The sequence below is a fragment of the Ranitomeya imitator genome, chromosome 4 (assembly GCF_032444005.1).
Source record: "Ranitomeya imitator isolate aRanImi1 chromosome 4, aRanImi1.pri, whole genome shotgun sequence".
NCBI classification, from domain to species: Eukaryota; Metazoa; Chordata; class Amphibia; order Anura; family Dendrobatidae; genus Ranitomeya; species Ranitomeya imitator.
This window is the reverse complement of record NC_091285.1, coordinates 670,151,082-670,169,968: the sequence shown is the minus strand read 5'-3', so window position 1 is coordinate 670,169,968 and position 18,887 is coordinate 670,151,082. Positions and strand designations below refer to the sequence as shown.

At 45.7% G+C, this 18,887-nt stretch overlaps 1 protein-coding gene across 1 annotated transcript in view; it reads right to left on the bottom strand.

Annotated features, from left to right (window-relative positions):
• Nucleotides 1-18,887, bottom strand: part of MAN2B1 (mannosidase alpha class 2B member 1) — a 32,835-nt gene that overhangs the window by 714 nt on the left and 13,234 nt on the right. Inside the window, exons 5-23 of the mRNA XM_069767247.1 lie at nt 10,765-10,897; nt 8,979-9,124; nt 8,751-8,867; nt 8,594-8,676; nt 8,367-8,487; nt 8,211-8,283; nt 6,852-6,961; nt 5,958-6,065; nt 3,173-3,289; nt 2,748-2,936; nt 2,578-2,675; nt 2,184-2,301; nt 1,968-2,086; nt 1,788-1,889; nt 1,158-1,245; nt 919-999; nt 544-780; nt 196-345; nt 6-108 (exon numbers count right to left, since the gene is read on the bottom strand). Coding sequence (XP_069623348.1) covers nt 6-108; nt 196-345; nt 544-780; nt 919-999; nt 1,158-1,245; nt 1,788-1,889; nt 1,968-2,086; nt 2,184-2,301; nt 2,578-2,675; nt 2,748-2,936; nt 3,173-3,289; nt 5,958-6,065; nt 6,852-6,961; nt 8,211-8,283; nt 8,367-8,487; nt 8,594-8,676; nt 8,751-8,867; nt 8,979-9,124; nt 10,765-10,897 — 2,293 coding nt within the window. The remainder of the gene's footprint in view (nt 1-5; nt 109-195; nt 346-543; nt 781-918; nt 1,000-1,157; nt 1,246-1,787; nt 1,890-1,967; nt 2,087-2,183; nt 2,302-2,577; nt 2,676-2,747; nt 2,937-3,172; nt 3,290-5,957; nt 6,066-6,851; nt 6,962-8,210; nt 8,284-8,366; nt 8,488-8,593; nt 8,677-8,750; nt 8,868-8,978; nt 9,125-10,764; nt 10,898-18,887) is intronic.

The window sequence follows — 18,887 nt, the reverse complement described above, 5'->3', positions numbered from 1 at the left end:
CTCACCTCCCTCCGATCTCCAGCGCAGACGATTCATCTTGCTCTTCGGCAGATTTGCAGACAGAGTCATTTCTTCTACCTCAGATAAGGCGATGGTGGAGAACAGATCCTGCGGGATCAGAAATCGGAGCGGATCAGGACGCGGGAGTCTGCACGTTATATACCAGAAGGATCGGCTACGGGGCTGAGGTCTCACCTGGAGATTGATGGTGACCGGCTGGGAGTAGTTCCTGCTCTCGTGGCCCTGGAAGGGGTGCTCCAACCGGAGGAGAAGCCGCTTTGGTTCATGGAGAGCGAGAGTGAGGAGGTGCACGTTGCTGGGGAGCGGGGACCGCAGCGCTGAGAACTGGGGGCAAAGTGAGACGGTAAGCGCACATAGAAGAGGGAAAGGATATTTTATAGGGTCTGATAATGGAAGGGGAGGTCACACAGGTTGCATGGACCCCCTCAGACACAGGACTGGGATGTGGCTACAGACTATGGCGGCACCACCGGTAAGAAGACATGTCAGAGGGACCCCATTATATAACCCAGAGGCACGCACCTGGTTGGTGGGGCCTTCCTGCGAGCTATAGGGCACCCCATCTCCAGAGGAAAGGATGACTTGGGGCGACATGTATTCCTGGAGCGCCAGAGTCCGATGCAAATCTGCAGAATCTTGTGGGGAGTCCAACAGCAGCAAATGTCTCCCCCGCACTACAATCCCCTCTCCGTACGGCCCGGGCTCCAGCAGCGGCTCTGCCACCCCTCGGGCATCGTCATACAGGAGACGTCTGTGAACCTGGCAGGAAAGAAGAGGAGATGGCACATGTTAGATCAGGAATGTAGGAAAAGTAAGCACCTTTATAAGGACACAAATATAATAATAATTCCCCCCCAAAAAAAGTTTTTTTCTTTAACATTCATCGCAGTTGTTCACCATCAGCTCCAGTGACCCGTCGGCGATGCTGGACCCTCCCTGTGATCGGTCCGTCAATACCGTGAACTGAATGTTTTTGTCCTGCAAAACAAAATGGACCCTTCAGACACCTCTACTGCTATGAGAAGGAACTACAGGGACGTAACATGGCTTCTCTGGGCAAGAATCACTCTGCGTGATCAGAGTCTGAACGAAGGGCTGATGGGAGTTATCCTCAGACAACTCTAATCATCGATTACCTTCATATAGATCCGGCTGGTCACGGGGTAATAGTTTCCAGCTATGGGCTCAGTCTGTACCAGCGGCCAGGTTTCCCGAAAGTCTCGCCTATGTGAAAAAAATAAAAATATGAGGGGAAGCGGGACAACACGGCGTCTGCTCCTGCCACAGGGTGACACGGGAGGTGGGAGCCGAGTGATGAGTCTGCTCCTCCATCACAGGGCAACAGACGGGAGGTGGGAGCCGAGTGACGCGGTGTCTGCTCCTCCACCACAGGGCGGGAGACGAGTGACGGGGCGTCCGCTCCTCTACCACAGGACGACAGGCGGGATGTAGGAGACGAGTGAGGAGTCTGCTCCTCCACCACAGGGCAATAGACGGGAGGTGGGAGCTGAGTGATGGGTCGTCTGCTCCTCTGCCACAGGGTAACAGACGGGAGGGGGGAGCTGAGTGACGGGGCGTCTGCTCCTCCACCACAGTGTGACAGACCGGAGGTGGGAGACGAGTGACGTGATATTTCTCCACCACAGTGTGACAGACGGGAGGTGGGAGCCGTGTGACGCGGTGTCTGCTCCTCCACCACAGGGCAACAGACGGGAGGTGGGAGCTGTGTGACGCGGCGTCTGCTCCTCCACCACAGGCCGAGTCACCTCCTCTGCAGAACCTGTCTTCCATTTGCATCCGTATAAAACATGCCATTGGTCTGTAACTTGGAGTCAAAGCGGCTGATCACTTCTTTTCCTCTGTTGTCCCTGAAATGAGAAGAAGTCATTTATACCGATATGGGGGCGCACGCTGGAATCCCCATAAAAAAATAAGCCTGCACTCACCCCAAAGGAATAGGCCCCACCGTCCACTCCAGCTCCACGTGGCGCTGGTCCGAGTACAGCCGGACCACTTGGGAGCACCAGGAGGAGAAGTTCTGGTAGACCTCCTGCACCAGGGTGTTCTGCGCACAATCACACCGCACTTACTGACTGCAGGCCGGCCATTGCAGAAGAAGCTCTGCAGCCAGATAACACGGTGTACAAGAAAAAGAAAACTACCTGCACCAGGTAACTGCGGACTGTCTGCGTCACAGGGAAAGGGGTGGACTGGTTGGGTCTGAAGATATAAGCTCCAGAGGTCTGCACGCTGTCCTCATTGCCAATACTGGCGTTATACCTGCAGGAGGATAGGGGTGGTAGTCCTGGTGAATGAGGACTAACATGCAATTTCATACATTAAGACATTGCTGTCACATGGGGCCTGAGAAACAAAAACTACACCCCATCGTTAACCCCTTACTGCTGCAGCCAATTTTCCTTTTTTTCTCCCCTACTTCCACGGACCATATTTTTAGTATTTCGCTTACTGACCTCGTCGGACGATGGCAGGAGGACGCTGTTCATTAAATCATGTACTGAAAGCTGCGGAGGCTGCAGTAATAAGGATTCTCACCAGTAAAAGTTGTGTGTAACAGGTAAAGAGATCCCCTTCTCCAGATTATGAATGGCGGAGATTAATCCGGTTTCCGGGTGAAATTCCACTCTGTAATACTGGAGAGAGCGGAAACAGTCAGCGGATCACTCACACAAGCGGCGGAGGATTATTATAATGCTAGCACGCACCTTATTCTCCATCTTTGCGGGACTCGTCCTCGTATTTGTCTTTGTGAAGAATCTCTCCTGCACGGACACTTTCTGAACAGAGAACTTGCTGAAACCTAAGGCAGGAATCTCCGCCTGGAATATCAGCTCTCGCTCGGCCGCTCCCTGGTCCCTGCGGACGGCTTTTGTGAAATTAGAAACCGGAGTCACCTGGAAAATGGAAGATGGGATGACGTGGACAGCCAAAAAACAAACTCCAACCACAAAAGAGAAAAAAATAATCCAAACAATCTATTCCCATTCATATATTAAAAGATACAATAATCAACAACTTCGCCGCTCACAAGAAAAATATATATTTTTATTTATTCCCCGCCATCAATCTTACAAAACAGATCACAAAAGGTAGAGTAATCCTCAGTATGATGGAAAACCTCACATCTCACCTCACTGGGCACAACGTCCCCCGAGGAGCCTTTTACTGTGTAGACGACACCACTGACAGGAAGACGAACGTTCCACGTTACTGCACGTCCCAGGGAGTTATATAGGAACACATTAAACTGTGAGGAGGAGATAACATAATAAGCAACAAGGTGAATTATGGGAAACTCAATCACTATGCAACAGTGAAAGAAGTCACACGAACTATCCTGTATTATACCCCAGAGCTGCACTCACTATTCTGCTGGTGCAGTCACTGTGTACATATATTACAGTACTGATCCTGAGTTACATCCTGTATTATACCCCAGAGCTGCGCTCACTATTCTGCTGGTGCAGTCACTGTGTACATACATTACATTACTGATCCTGAGTTACATCCTGTATTATACCCCAGAGCTGCGCTCACTATTCTGCTGGTGCAGTCACTGTGTACATATATTACATTACTGATCCTGAGTTACATCCTGTATTGTACCCCAGAGCTGCACTCACTATTCTGCTGGTGCAGTCACTGTGTACATACATTACATTACTGATCCTGAGTTACATCCTGTATTATACCCCAGAGCTGCGCTCACTATTCTGCTGGTGCAGTCACTGTGTACATATATTACATTACTGATCCTGAGTTACATCCTGTATTATACCCCAGAGCTGCACTCACTATTCTGCTGGTGCAGTCACTGTGTACATACATTACATTACTGATCCTGAGTTACATCCTGTATTATACCCCAGAGCTGCGCTCACTATTCTGCTGGTGCAGTCACTGTGTACATATATTACAGTACTGATCCTGAGTTACATCCTGTATTATACCCCAGAGCTGCACTCACTATTCTGCTGGTGCAGTCACTGTGTACATATATTACAGTACTGATCCTGAGTTACATCCTGTATTATACCCCAGAGCTGCACTCACTATTCTGCTGGTGCAGTCACTGTGTACATATATTACAGTACTGATCCTGAGTTACATCCTGTATTATACCCCAGAGCTGCGCTCACTATTCTGCTGGTGCAGTCACTGTGTACATACATTACATTACTGATCCTGCTGTGTTACATCCTGTATTATACTCCAGAGCTGCACTCACTATTCTGCTGGTGCAGTCACTGTATACATACATTACTGATCCTGAGTTATATCCTGTATTATACTCCAGAGCTGCACTCATTATTCTGCTGGTGCAGTCACTGTGTACATACATTACATTACTGATCCTGCTGTGTTACATCCTGTATTATACCCCAGAGCTGCACTCACTATTCTGCTGGTGCAGTCACTGTGTACATACATTACATTACTGATCCTGCTGTGTTACATTCCTGTATTATACTCCAGAGCTGCACTCACTATTCTGCTGGTGCAGTCACTGTGTACATACATTACATTACTGATCCTGAGTTACATCCTGTATTATACCCCAGAGCTGCACTCACTATTCTGCTGGTGAAGTCACTGTGTACATACATTACATTACTGATCCTGAGTTACATCCTGTATTATACCCCAGAGCTGCACTCACTATTCTGCTGGTGAAGTCACTGTGTACATACATTACATTACTGATCCTGAGTTACATCCTGTATTATACTCCAGAGCTGCACTCACTATTCTGCTAGTGCAGTCACTGTGTACATACATTACTGATTCTGAGTTACATCCTGTATTATACTCCAGAGCTGCACTCACTATTCTGCTGGTGAAGTCACTGTGTACATACATTACATTACTGATCCTGAGTTACATCCTGTATTATACTCCAGAGCTGCACTCACTATTCTGCTGGTGAAGTCACTGTGTACATACATTACATTACTGATTCTGAGTTACATCCTGTATTATACTCCAGAGCTGCACTCACTATTCTGCTGGTGCAGTCACTGCGTACATACATTACATTACTGATCCTGAGTTACATCCTGTATTATACTCCAGAGCTGCACTCACTATTCTGCTGGTGCAGTCACTGCGTACATACATTACATTACTGATCCTGAGTTACATCCTGTATTATACTCCAGAGCTGCACTCACTATTCTGCTGGTGCAGTCACTGTGTACATACATTACATTACTGATTCTGAGTTACATCCTGTATTATACCCCAGAGCTGCACTCACTATTCTGCTGGTGCAGTCACTGCGTACATACATTACATTACTGATTTTGAGTTACATCCTGTATTATACTCCAGAGCTGCACTCACTATTCTGCTGGTGAAGTCACTGTGTACATACATTACATTACTGATCCTGAGTTACATCCTGTATTATACCCCAGAGCTGCACTCACTATTCTGCTGGTGCAGTCACTGTGTACATACATTACATTACTGATTCTGAGTTACATCCTGTATTATACTCCAGAGCTGCACTCACTATTCTGCTGGTGCAGTCACTGCGTACATACATTACATTACTGATCCTGAGTTACATCCTGTATTATACCCCAGAGCTGCACTCACTATTCTGCTGGTGCAGTCACTGCGTACATACATTACATTACTGATTTTGAGTTACATCCTGTATTATACTCCAGAGCTGCACTCACTATTCTGCTGGTGAAGTCACTGTGTACATACATTACATTACTGATCCTGAGTTACATCCTGTATTATACCCCAGAGCTGCACTCACTATTCTGCTGGTGCAGTCACTGTGTACATACATTACATTACTGATTCTGAGTTACATCCTGTATTATACTCCAGAGCTGCACTCACTATTCTGCTGGTGCAGTCACTGCGTACATACATTACTTATCTTGTAATGGACTCACATTTTTAGCCTGCTCGGTGGTTGGGCACACACTGATGTTCAGTAAATTGCAAAATGTGAATCTTTCCTTGGTCCCTGTCAGACTGGAGAGCGCGTTACTGATCACAACCTGCAAGATGATAATGGCAGAAGAGATGCTGGGAGGACACAAGGCAGGAGAATACAGTAAGTGCGTGCAGTGTATGTTCCTATGTGTGCACTATGGCACCAGCTCAGCGTCTGTAACAAAAAATTTAAAATCATGCATGAAATGTACCATCATAAAGCATCTGGAATACTGGGTCCAGGTTTGGGCTCCACATTTTTAAAAAAAAATTACATCAACAAACTGGAGCAAGTTCAGAGAAGAGCGACCAGAATGGTGACCGGTCTGCAAACCATGTCCTATGAGGAACGGTTACAGGATTTGGGAATGTTTAGCTGCAAAAAAGAAAACAGAGGAGACTTTATAGCTGTCTACAAATATCTCAAGGGCTGTCACATTGTAGAAGGATCATCTTTATTCTCATTTGACCAAGAAAAGACTAAAAGGAATGGGATGAAACGGAATGGGAGGAGACACAGATTAGATATTAGAGAAAACTTTTTGAAAGAGTGATCAATGAGTGGAACCAGCTGCCGCGAAAGGTGGTGAGTTCTCCTGCAATGGAAGTTTTCAAACAGAGGCTGGACAGACATCTGTCTGGGATGATTTAGTGAGTCCTGCTTTGAGCAGGGGGTTGGACACGATGATCCAGGAGGTCCCTTCCAACTGTAACAGTCTCTGATTAACATGAGAACATTGTCACTAGCCCTCTTAAGAATTGATATCAGTTCATCAGAAAAATAATTATCTCTTTATTTCAGAATCCATAAGAAGCAATTCTTCCAAAGATAAAGAACTGGGTGAGGTTACCTGGCATGACTCCCATCCTCTATACAGCTGCAAGGTGTAGTCATCATTCACATGCTGCTTTGCTGTTCCAGTGACTGCATCATGGTGCTGAGCCACACCCATGGCGCGTCCTGAAAAAGAAATCAGGAGCCGGGTTACTGTAATAAGAGGTTACAGGGTAATAAGAGGATCAGGAGCCGGGTTACTGTAATGAGGTTACAGGGGTAATAAGAGGATCAGGAGTCGGGTTACTGTAATAAGAGGTTACAGGGGTAATAAGAGGATCAGGAGCCGGGTTACTGTAATAAGAGGTTACAGGGGTAATAAGAGGATCAGGAGCCGGGTTACTGTAATAAGAGTTTACAGGGTAATAAGAGGATCAGGAGCCGGGTTACTGTAATAAGAGGTTACAGGGGTAATAAGAGGATCAGGAGCCGGGTTACTGTAATAAGAGTTTACAGGGTAATAAGAGGATCAGGAGCCGGGTTACTGTAATAAGAGGTTACAGGGTAATAAGAGGATCAGGAGGCGGGTTACTGTAATTAGAGGTTACAGGGTAATAAGAGGATCAGGAGCCGGGTTACTGTAATTAGAGGTTACAGGGTAATAAGAGGATCAGGAGCCGGGTTACTATAATAAGAGGTTACAGGGTAATAAGAGGATCAGGAGCCGGGTTACTGTAATAAGAGGTTACAGGGTAAGAAGAGGATCAGGAGCCGGGTTACTGTAATTAGAGGTTACAGGGTAATAAGAGGATCAGGAGCCGGGTTACTGTAATAAGAGGTTACAGGGGTAATAAGAGGATCAGGAGCCGGGTTACTGTAATAAGAGGTTACAGGGGTAATAAGAGGATCAGGAGCCGGGTTACTGTAATAAGAGGTTACAGGGGTAATAAGAGGATCAGGAGCCGGGTTACTGTAATAAGAGTTTACAGGGTAATAAGAGGATCAGGAGCCGGGTTACTATAATAAGAGGTTACAGGGTAATAAGAGGATCAGGAGGCGGGTTACTGTAATTAGAGGTTACAGGGTAATAAGAGGATCAGGAGCCGGGTTACTGTAATTAGAGGTTACAGGGTAATAAGAGGATCAGGAGCCGGGTTACTATAATAAGAGGTTACAGGGTAATAAGAGGATCAGGAGCCGGGTTACTGTAATTAGAGGTTACAGGGTAATAAGAGGATCAGGAGCCGGGTTACTGTAATAAGAGGTTACAGGGGTAATAGGAGGGTCAGGAGCCGGGTTACTGTAATAAGAGGTTACAGGGGTAATAGGAGGGTCAGGAGCCGGGTTACTGTAATAAGAGGTTACAGGGGTAATAGGAGGGTCAGGAGCCGGGTTACTGTAATAAGAGGATGACGCGGGGTGACAGGACACTCACTTAACGTTGTGCTGCTGCTGGTCCCGTACGGTCCGGCCGCTGCTCCGGTTATGGCCTCCAGCTGGTTGCAGACCTGGTGATACAGATTATTACATAGCTCAGATCTCAGGGTGGTGACATCTCCTCCACGCTGAGTTACATTTAATACATTTTCACCTGCAGGAAGTTATTGCTGAGCCTTTCATAGCGCTTGAATGCCGGCCGGCTGGTGAAGTATCCGGTCCAGAACATGTGAGGACCATCCGCATATGGAAAGAAGTCGTCCATCTTTGTGGGCCTGAGATAAGGAGATGGAGAGAGCGGACAGCGATACTCAGTGAGGGGCCGGCGGGCAGACGTGTTGTGAACCCTCCCTATAAGCGCAGACTCAGCCCCGCACTCACCAGCTCAGGTTGGCCCGGTTTAGTGCCATCAGGTAGCAGCTCGGGGTGGAGTAAATCACATTCACGTTGCTTCCATTCATTTGCTATGATGAAAAATGTAAATCAGTGAAGATACCTGGATCCCCCACAGATATGGAGGGGCACCAGCAGAACCCACCTGAGCGTTCACCAGATTTATAAGTTTGTCCATGTTCTTATACCAGGGGATGGCGTTCTCATAGTGGAAGTCAGAGCCCATGGTCATCACTATGTGACTGGAGCGATACTTGGCCGCCTGCGGGGAAAAATGCAGAAGGGGCAAATTTTGCCCCCACAAAAACATTGTCACTCCCAAAAGCTGCCCCTGTGGCCCCGGCCCCCCGCAGCGCCAAGTAGGATCTATTACCTGCAGGCTCACGGTCTTCAGAAATGACTTTACCACGGCGTCCACGTTATTGTCATTCATCAGTGGATCATCCATTATCGGGGGGTCCGCACACAACTGATCCCAGCAGAAGCCGTCCGGAGGGTTGTAGCCATTGGGCAAAACACCTGGTGACAAAACAAATATGGCGGCCGGCATCAATAATGCTCATGTCCTGGCGGTTCCCGGGAGTGATGTAGCAGAGATAGAACTGTCACCATACTCTTAGGGTCGGATATATGTGGCAGCCTGCGATGGCATCACTTGCAGTCCTATGTAAGCTGCTGATGAAGGAGGAGTCTACTTAGCTGCTGAGTGACCTTCATCACTGCATTATGTCAGAAAAGGTTTTCTAATGACAGCAGGAGATACTCGCTGTATGACGCCATTATATCCTATCTCTCTGACCGATCCTTCACTGTATGTTTCGCTGGTTCCTCCTCCTCTCACCTTCCCCTTACTGTTGGGGTTCCTCAAGGATCAGTCCTAGGCCCCCTCCTCTTCTCTTTGTATACTGCCCCTATTGGACAAACAATCAGTAGATTTGGCTTCCAGTACCATCTCTATGCTGACGACACCCAATTATACACTTCTTCTCCTGATCTCACGCCTGCCTTATTAGAAAACACCAGTGATTGTCTTACCGCTGTCTCTAGCATCATGTCCTCCCTCTATCTGAAACTAAACCTGTCAAAAACTGAACTCCTCGTGTTTTCTCCCTCTACTAACCTACCTTTGCCTGACATTGCCATCTCCGTTTGCGGTTCCACCATTACTCCAAAGCAACATGCCCGCTGCCTTGGGGTCATCCTTGATTCTGACCTTTCATTCACCCCCCACATCCGATCACTGGCTCGCTCTTCTTACCTGCATCTCAAAAACATTTCTAGAATTCGCCCTTTTCTTACTTTCGACTCTGCAAAAACTCTTACTGTTTCACTTATTCATTCTCGTCTGGACTATTGTAACTCTCTACTAATCGGCCTCCCTCTTACCAAACTCTCCCCGCTCCAATCTGTCCTGAATGCTGCTGCCAGGATCATATTCCTCACCAACCGTTACACCGATGCCTCTACCTTGTGCCAGTCATTACACTGGTTACCCATCCACTCAAGAATCCAGTACAAAACTACTACCCTCATCCACAAAGCACTCCATGGCTCAGCACCACCCTACATCTCCTCTCTGGTCTCAGTCTACCACCCTACCCGTGCCCTCCGCTCCGCTGATGACCTCAGGTTAGCATCCTCAATAATCAGAACCTCCCACTCCCGTCTCCAAGACTTTACACGTGCTGCGCCGATTCTTTGGAATGCACTACCTAGGATAATACGATTAATCCCCAATCCCCACAGTTTTAAGCGTGCCCTAAAAACTCATTTGTTCAGACTGGCCTACCGCCTCAATGCATTAACCTAACGATCCCTGTGTGGCCTATATTAAAAAAAAAAAAAAATTAATTAACTGGTTCATGCAGCTTTACATGAACACCCAAGCCTTACACTATGGCTGGTCCGAATAACTAAAGCAATTGTTACCATCCACCTCTCGTGTCTCCCCTTTTCCTCATAGTTTGTAAGCTTGCGAGCAGCAGGGCCCTCACTCCTCTTGGTATCTGTTTTGAACTGTATTTCTGTTATGCTGTAATGTCTATTGTATGTACAAGTCCCCTCTATAATTTGTAAAGCGCTGCGGAATATGTTGGCGCTATATAAATAAAAATTATTATTATTATTATTATTATTATTATATAACTTATGTGACTGACCGGTGAAGAGGTCGGCAGCGGGCGCAGCCAGGTCATCACTGCCCCTCCAGATCATCTCCATTTGTTTCTTGCTGGCACGATTCGATTTGTCCTGATAATCCAACCGCCCGAAGAACAATCCATCATATCCCATCTGCCAAACAGGAGCATTGAGGTCAGGTGCGCAGTACGGTATTACAGTACACGGGGGCAGTATTACAGCAGTTACAGACGGTGAAGAATTCAACAGGACATCAATGTTCTAAAGGTGCTATTGACATGAAATTCTCCCCAGATGTTGGTAACAACCCATCCAATCCACACAGGCAAAGAAATCATCCATAGATGTCCATTATCTGCAATAATGAGAAATTACCCAGGGAAAAGTAATGAACACACTTACTGAAATGTATTTACTATTCAGTACAGAAGCCTTTGTTGATCAAGAAGCCTCCTGTATGGAGAAACTAGTCGCAGGCATTTCTCTTTCTGAAGGTCCCGTGGGCTCCTATGAGCTCTGAGCTTTTGTTCCATCCATACATTTTGTGTTGGATTCAGGTCCGGTGATCAGCTCGGCCGTTCTAGCAGATTTATTTTCTTTCCTTGGTTTTGTGCTTGAGATCGTTGACATGCTGAAATCTCCATCCTCATCATGCTGGAATATGGCAGCAGATTTTTACCAAGAATGTGCATTTGTCCATTCAGCCTTCCTTCAATTATATAAAGTTTGCCAGTGTCAAATGCTGAAAAACAGCCCCACACCACGATGTTCCCACCTCCAAACTTTACTGTTGGTATGAGGTTTTTGGGGTGATGTTCAGTGCCTTTTGGCCTCCAAACATAGTGTGTATTATGGCATCCGAAGAGTCCAATTTGGGTCTCATCTGACCAGACTATATTTTCCCAGTATTTCACAGGATGGTCTAATTTTTGATCAGCAATAAAGTCTTGTGTGGTGAGCGTGCACACAGGCCATGGAGGTAGCATGGTCACAGGCCATGGAGGTGGCGTGGAGAGCGTGCACACAGGCCATGGAGGTGGCGTGGAGAGCGTGCACACAGGCCATGGAGGTGGCGTGGAGAGCGTGCACACAGGCCATGGAGGTGGCGTGGAGAGCGTGCACACAGGCCATGGAGGTGGCGTGGAGAGCGTGCACACAGGCCATGGAGGTGGCGTGGAGAGCGTGCACACAGGCCATGGAGGTGGCGTGGAGAGCGTGCACACAGGCCATGGAGGTGGCGTGGAGAGCGTGCACACAGGCCATGGAGGTGGCGTGGTGAGCGTGCACACAGGCCATGGAGGTTGAGTGCATTACTTCTAGTTTATTTGAAACAATTGAACCTGCTGATTTCAGGCCTTTCTGCAGCTCTCCAGAGATGGTCCTTAGCTCTTGGACAACTCTTCTGAATTCTTTTCACTCCTCTCTCTGAAATATTGCGGGGAACACCTGGTAATGGCTGGGTTATGGTGTGATGTTCTTTCCACTTCCGCATAATGGCCAGAACAATGCTCACTGGAGCCTTCAGTAGTTTCAAAATTCTTCCGTGACCAATGCAATCAGTATGCTTTGCAACAATAAGTTTGCAAAGGTCTTGAGACAACGCACTGGTTTCACAAATCATGATAGGTTTCTTGTGCGGCACCTTAATAATGAGACACCTCTTTATAGGCCATCACTTTGAACCAGCTAATATTTTTTCACTAAGTGGTATGATTGCTTTTTTATTCTTGATAGATTCCAGCTGGTGTCCGGACTTTCCGTAGCTTTTTCCACGTCTACTTTTCCCTAGATCATTTCTCATTATTACACATAGCCTTACTGATGGACATCTATGGACATCTGTGTGGATTGGATGGGTTGTTACAGACATCTGGTGAGAATGTCATGTCAGTAGCACCTTTAGAAATATATTTACTACAAAAATTAGTGATGTGTTCAATACTTATTTTACCCCCTGTATATCCTTGAACATAGGAGGCTCTATTACAGGAGGTAAAAAGGCAGACTACGGTCCACCCAATGTTAGACTTTGACCATGACAATAATATATATGAATGATAAAACAATCAATCAAACTTGCGCTAGGAAATGCATGCAAATGAGACCCAAAAAATATATATATACGTTAATAATTTACCTGATAGGAAGGGAATAGCACTAATCGATGTAAAATTGGCAGTAAAGTTGCTTTGCATATAGTAGTAGATGCACTATTCCAGGTCTAAGGATAAAGACAAGTAGATGAATGTATTAAATGTATTCAGGGATATATATCCTTTGAAGCGGCTATCCGAAGTCCTAATACAAGTCTAGCAGTGAAGTGAATCCATCCTCATAGAAGCACATACAAACTAAACTGGGAAAAAAAAAAAAGAGAAGGAGTCGTACCTGCCGTAGGGTGCACACGTGGTAAAAAGTGCAAGATGCCAGTACGAGCTGAAAGAAGTCTACGTGGCTTCGCTAACCTTGCGAAGATAAGGATAGCTGGCGGTGGTTCACGGCGTGCTGTCCCGGCCGGTGACAGCCGCCTCTAACCAAAGAACGTGTGTACAGAGCGCGCCGCGCTCGGCAACGCTGAAGATGGCAGGACCTGCGTGAAGTTCGGGTCACGTGTCCGATATGTCACGTGGTGCCCCTGTCGGCGGTACGGAGCGCTGTGGGAGCCAAGAATAACCAACGCGTTTCGGAATTACACGGATTCCTTCTTCAGGGTAGGCTCCCACTGTGCTCTGCTGGTTTATATATAGGTTTGGCTCCCTCCGTTGTGTCAATCAAAGGCAAACAATTCAACTCCATTATTTAACCCCTTGGGCTTCAGGGTGTCCAATTCAAAGATAAGTCGGGTCTCTTCCCTGGACATTTTTTTAATAAAATCTCCATTACGCCAATCTTTATGGACTAATTTAATCCCGGTTACCTTTGTTCCATTTATGGAGCCTCCGTGGTAGATTGCAAAATGTTTGGAAAGGGGATGCTCGTCATATTTCCTCTTAATGTTCCGTAGATGTTCTTGAATCCTCCTGCATAAGGGGCGTATAGTTCGCCCCACATACAACTTTTTGCAGGGGCACTCGATTGCGTAGGTGACATATCGGACACGTGACCCGAACTTCACGCAGGTCCTGCCATCTTCAGCGTTGCCGAGCGCGGCGCGCTCTGTACACACGTTCTTTGGTTAGAGGCGGCTGTCACCGGCTGGGACAGCACGCCGTGAACCACCGCCAGCTATCCTTATCTTCGCAAGGTTAGCGAAGCCACGTAGACTTCTTTCAGCTCGTACTGGCATCTTGCACTTTTTACCACGTGTGCACCCTACGGCAGGTACGACTCCTTCTCTTTTTTTTTTTTCCCAGTTTAGTTTGTATGTGCTTCTATGAGGATGGATTCACTTCACTGCTAGACTTGTATTAGGACTTCGGATAGCCGCTTCAAAGGATATATATCCCTGAATACATTTAATACATTCATCTACTTGTCTTTATCCTTAGACCTGGAATAGTGCATCTACTACTATATGCAAAGCAACTTTACTGCCAATTTTACATCGATTAGTGCTATTCCCTTCCTATCAGGTAAATTATTAACGTATATATATATTTTTTGGGTCTCATTTGCATGCATTTCCTAGCGCAAGTTTGATTGATTGTTTTATCATTCATATATATTATTTCCCTTTTTCTTCCCCCTATGTGGTAAGGGGGTAACTTGCTGCTGTCTATGCTGCATCACCAGCGCTGCTACACTATTATATATACTAGTTTTGACCATGACAAGCAGCATCATTGGGCCCCTTTATACAGCAGAAAACTAGAAAAATCCAGCTAAAAGCTTCGCTATTTCAAGAGAAAAAATATCATGGAGTAATATAATCAGGATACAAACAGACATATCTTCTGACGCGTAACAAACAAAGACGCTATTAGTCATACACTGTTTGTTACAGTTAACTGGATTTGGGAAGCTAGATTTTCCCATTTGCTGCAGTATTATAGCAGTTATATTCCTGTACCTAGGGGGCAGTATTATAGTAGTTATATTCTTGTACATATGGGCAGTATTATAGTAGTTATATTCTTGTACATAGGGGCAGTATTATAGTAGTTATATTCTTGTACATAGGAGCAGCATTATAGTAGTTATATTCTTGTACATAGGGGCAGTATTATAGTAGTTATATTCTTGTACAGAGGAGCAGTATTATAGTAGTTATATTCTTGTACATAGGAGCAGTATTATAGTAGTTATATTCTTGTACATAGGAGCAGTATTATAGTAGTTACATTCTTGTACATAGGAGCAGTATTATAGTAGTTACATTCTTGTACATAGGAGCAGTATTATAGTAGTTATATTCTTGTACATAGGGGCAGTATTATAGTAGTTATATTCTTGTACATAGGGGCAGTATTATAGTAGTTATATTCTTGTACATAGGGGCAGTATTATAGTAGTTATATTCTTGTACATAGGAGCAGTATTATAGTAGTTATATTCTTGTACATAGGAGCAGTATTATAGTAGTTATATTCTTGTACATAGGGGCAGTATTATAGTAGTTATATTCTTGTACATAGGAGGCAGTATTATAGTAGTTATATTCTTGTACATAGGGGCAGTATTATAGTAGTTATATTCTTGTACATAGGGGGCAGTATTATAGTAGTTATATTCTTGTACATAGGAGCAGTATTATAATAGTTATATTCTTGTACATAGGAGCAGTATTATAGTAGTTATATTCTTGTACATAGGGGCAGTATTATAGTAGTTATATGCTTGTACATAGGAGCAGTATTATAATAGTTATATTCTTGTACATAGGAGCAGTATTATAGTAGTTATATTCTTGTACATAGGGGCAGTATTATAGTAGTTATGAACAAGGAAAAATAGTGAAAAACCAGCTCACCTATTAGGCATTTGTTGTGGGGAAGCCCGTAAGGTTGCACTACTCGTACGCTTAAGATCCGTATTTCTGAGCATATTACTGACATTGTTGTCTCTACTGATAGTAATCGCTCTATGTCTTATGCCTCTAAGGCCGGCGACACACACAGCGTAAGACAATACGGTCCGTTTTTTACGGCCGTAATACGCTGAAAAGTCCCCAAAATAGTGGTCCGTAGCTCCTCCGTAGGCAGGGTGTGTCAGCGTATTTTGCGCATGGCATCCTCCGTATGTAATCTGTATGGCATCCGTACTGCGAGATTTTCTCGCAGGCTTGCAAAACCGACATACGGCTATACAAGGGATCCATGTGTCAAAAAAAAAAAAAACATATATACTGTGTATTAGACACATATATGTATATATATTATTACTTCATACAGCGCGAGATAGCTTTAAAGCCGGTAATTCAATTACCGGCTTTTGCTTTCTCCTTCCTAAACCCGACATGATATGAGACCTAGTTTACATACAGTAAACCATCTCATATCACCATTTTTTTTGCATATTCCACACTACTAATGTCAGTAGTGTGTACAGGTCCTTCTCAAAAAATTAGCATATAGTGTTTAATTTCATTATTTACCATAATGTAATGATTACAATTAAACTTTCATATATTATAGATTCATTATCCACCAACTGAAATTTGTCAGGTCTTTTATTGTTTTAATACTGATGATTTTGGCATACAACTCCTGATAACCCAAAAAACCTGTCTCAATAAATTAGCAGATCAAGAAAAGGTTCTCTAAACGACCTATTACCCTAATCTTCTGAATCAACCAATTACCCGTATATACTCGAGTATAAGCCGACCCGAGTATAAGCCGACCCCCCTAATTTTGCCACAAAAAACTGGGAAAACTTATTGACTCGAGTATAAGCCTAGGGTGGAAATGTAGCATTTACCGCTGAATTTCAAAAATAAAAATAGATCATTATTTCCCCATAGCTGTGCCTTATAGTGCTCTGCACCGTTCATATTGCCCCATAGATGCTGCACAGATGCCCCATATAGTGCTGTGTGCCGTTCATACTGCCCCATAGATGCTGCACAGATGCCCCATATAGTGCTGTGTGCCGTTCATACTGCCCCCATAGATGCTGCACAGATGCCCCATATAGTGCTGTGTGCCGTTCATACTGCCCCCATATAGTGCTGTGTGCCGTTCATACTGCCCCCATATAGTGCTGTGTGCCGTTCATACTGCCCCCATAGATGCTGCACATAAATCTGTGCTGCCGCTGCTGCTGCTGCAATAAAAAAAAAAAACCACATACTCACCTCCCTTGATTGCAGCTCCCAGCGTCCGGTCCCGGCGCCTCCATCTTCCCGGCGTCTCTGCTCTGACTGATCAGGCAGAGGGCGCCGCGCACACTATATGCGTCATCGCGCCCTCTGCCTGAACAGTCAGAGCGCAGACGCCGGGAAGATGGAGCGGCGCCCGGCGGCTGGAACGCGGACAGGTGAATATAACATACTTACCTAGTCCCAGCGATCCTCGCGCTGTCCCTGCCTTCCTCCCCGTCTTCTGTGCTGCAGCATCTTCCTGTCAGCGGTCACCGGCACCGCTGATTAGAGAAATAAATAGGCGGCTCCGCCCCTATGGGAGGTGGAGCCGCTTATTCATATCTCTAATGAGCGGTCCCACGTGACCGCTGAAGAGGGGAAGACGCTGCAGCACAGAAGACGGGGAGGAAGGCAGGGACAGCGCGAGGATCGCTGGGACTAGGTAAGTATACCTAAGCGCCCTCTCCCCCTCACCCGCCGACCCCACCACTACCGTGACTCGAGTATAAGCCGAGGGGGGCACTTTCAGCCCAAAAATTTGGGCTGAAAATCTCGGCTTATACTCGAGTATATACGGTAACTCTAAACACATGCAAAAGATACCTGAGGCTTTTATAAACTCCCTGCCTGGTTCATTACTCAAAACCCCCATCATGGGTAAGACTAGCGACCTGACAGATGTCAAGAAGGCCATCATTGACACCCTCAAGCAAGAGGGTAAGACCCAGAAAGAAATTTCTCAACAAATAGGCTGTTCCCAGAGTGCTGTATCAAGGCACCTCAATGGTAAGTCTGTTGGAAGGAAACAATGTGGCAGAAAACGCTGTACAACGAGAAGAGGAGACCGGACCCTGAGGAAGATTGTGGAGAAGGACCGATTCCAGACCTTGGGGAACCTGAGGAAGCAGTGGACTGAGTCTGGTGTGGAAACATCCAGAGCCACCGTGCACAGGCGTGTGCAGGAAATGGGCTACAGGTGCCGCATTCCCCAGGTAAAGCCACTTTTGAACCATAAACAGCGGCAGAGGCGCCTGACCTGGGCTACAGAGAAGCAGCACTGGACTGTTGCTAAGTGGTCCCAAGTACTTTTTTCTGATGAAAGCAAATTTTGCATGTCATTCGGAAATCAAGGTGCCAGAGTCTGGAGGAAGACTGGGGAGAAGGAAATGCCAAAATGCCTGAAGTCCAGTGTCAAGTACCCACAGTCAGTGATGGTGTGGGGTGCCATGTCAGCTGCTGGTGTTGGTCCACTGTGTTTCATCAAGGGCAGGGTCAATGCAGCTAGCTATCAGGAGATTTTGGAGCACTTCATGCTTCCATCGGCTGAAATGCTTTATGGAGATGAAGATTTCATTTTTCAGCACGACCTGGCACCTGCTCACAGTGCCAAAACCACTGGTAAATGGTTTACTGACCATGGTATTACTGTGCTCAATTGGCCTGCCAACTCTCCTGACCTGAACCCCATAGAGAATCTGTGGGATATTGTGAAGAGAAAGTTGAGAGACGCAAGACCCAACACTCTGGATGAGCTTAAGGCCGCTATTGAAGCATCCTGGGCCTCCATAACATCTCAGCAGTGTCACAGGCTGATTGCCTCCATGCCACGCCGCATTGAAGCAGTCATTTCTGCCAAAGGATTCCCGACCAAGTATTGAGGGCATAACTGAACATTATTATTTGATGGTTTTTTTGTTTGTTATTAAAAAACACTTTTATTTGATTGGATGGGTGAAATATGCTAATTTATTGAGACAGGTTTTTTGGGTTATCAGGAGTTGTATGCCAAAATCATCAGTATTAAAACAATAAAAGACCTGACAAATTTCAGTTGGTGGATAATGAATCTATAATATATGAAAGTTTAATTGTAATCATTACATTATGGTAAATAATGAAATT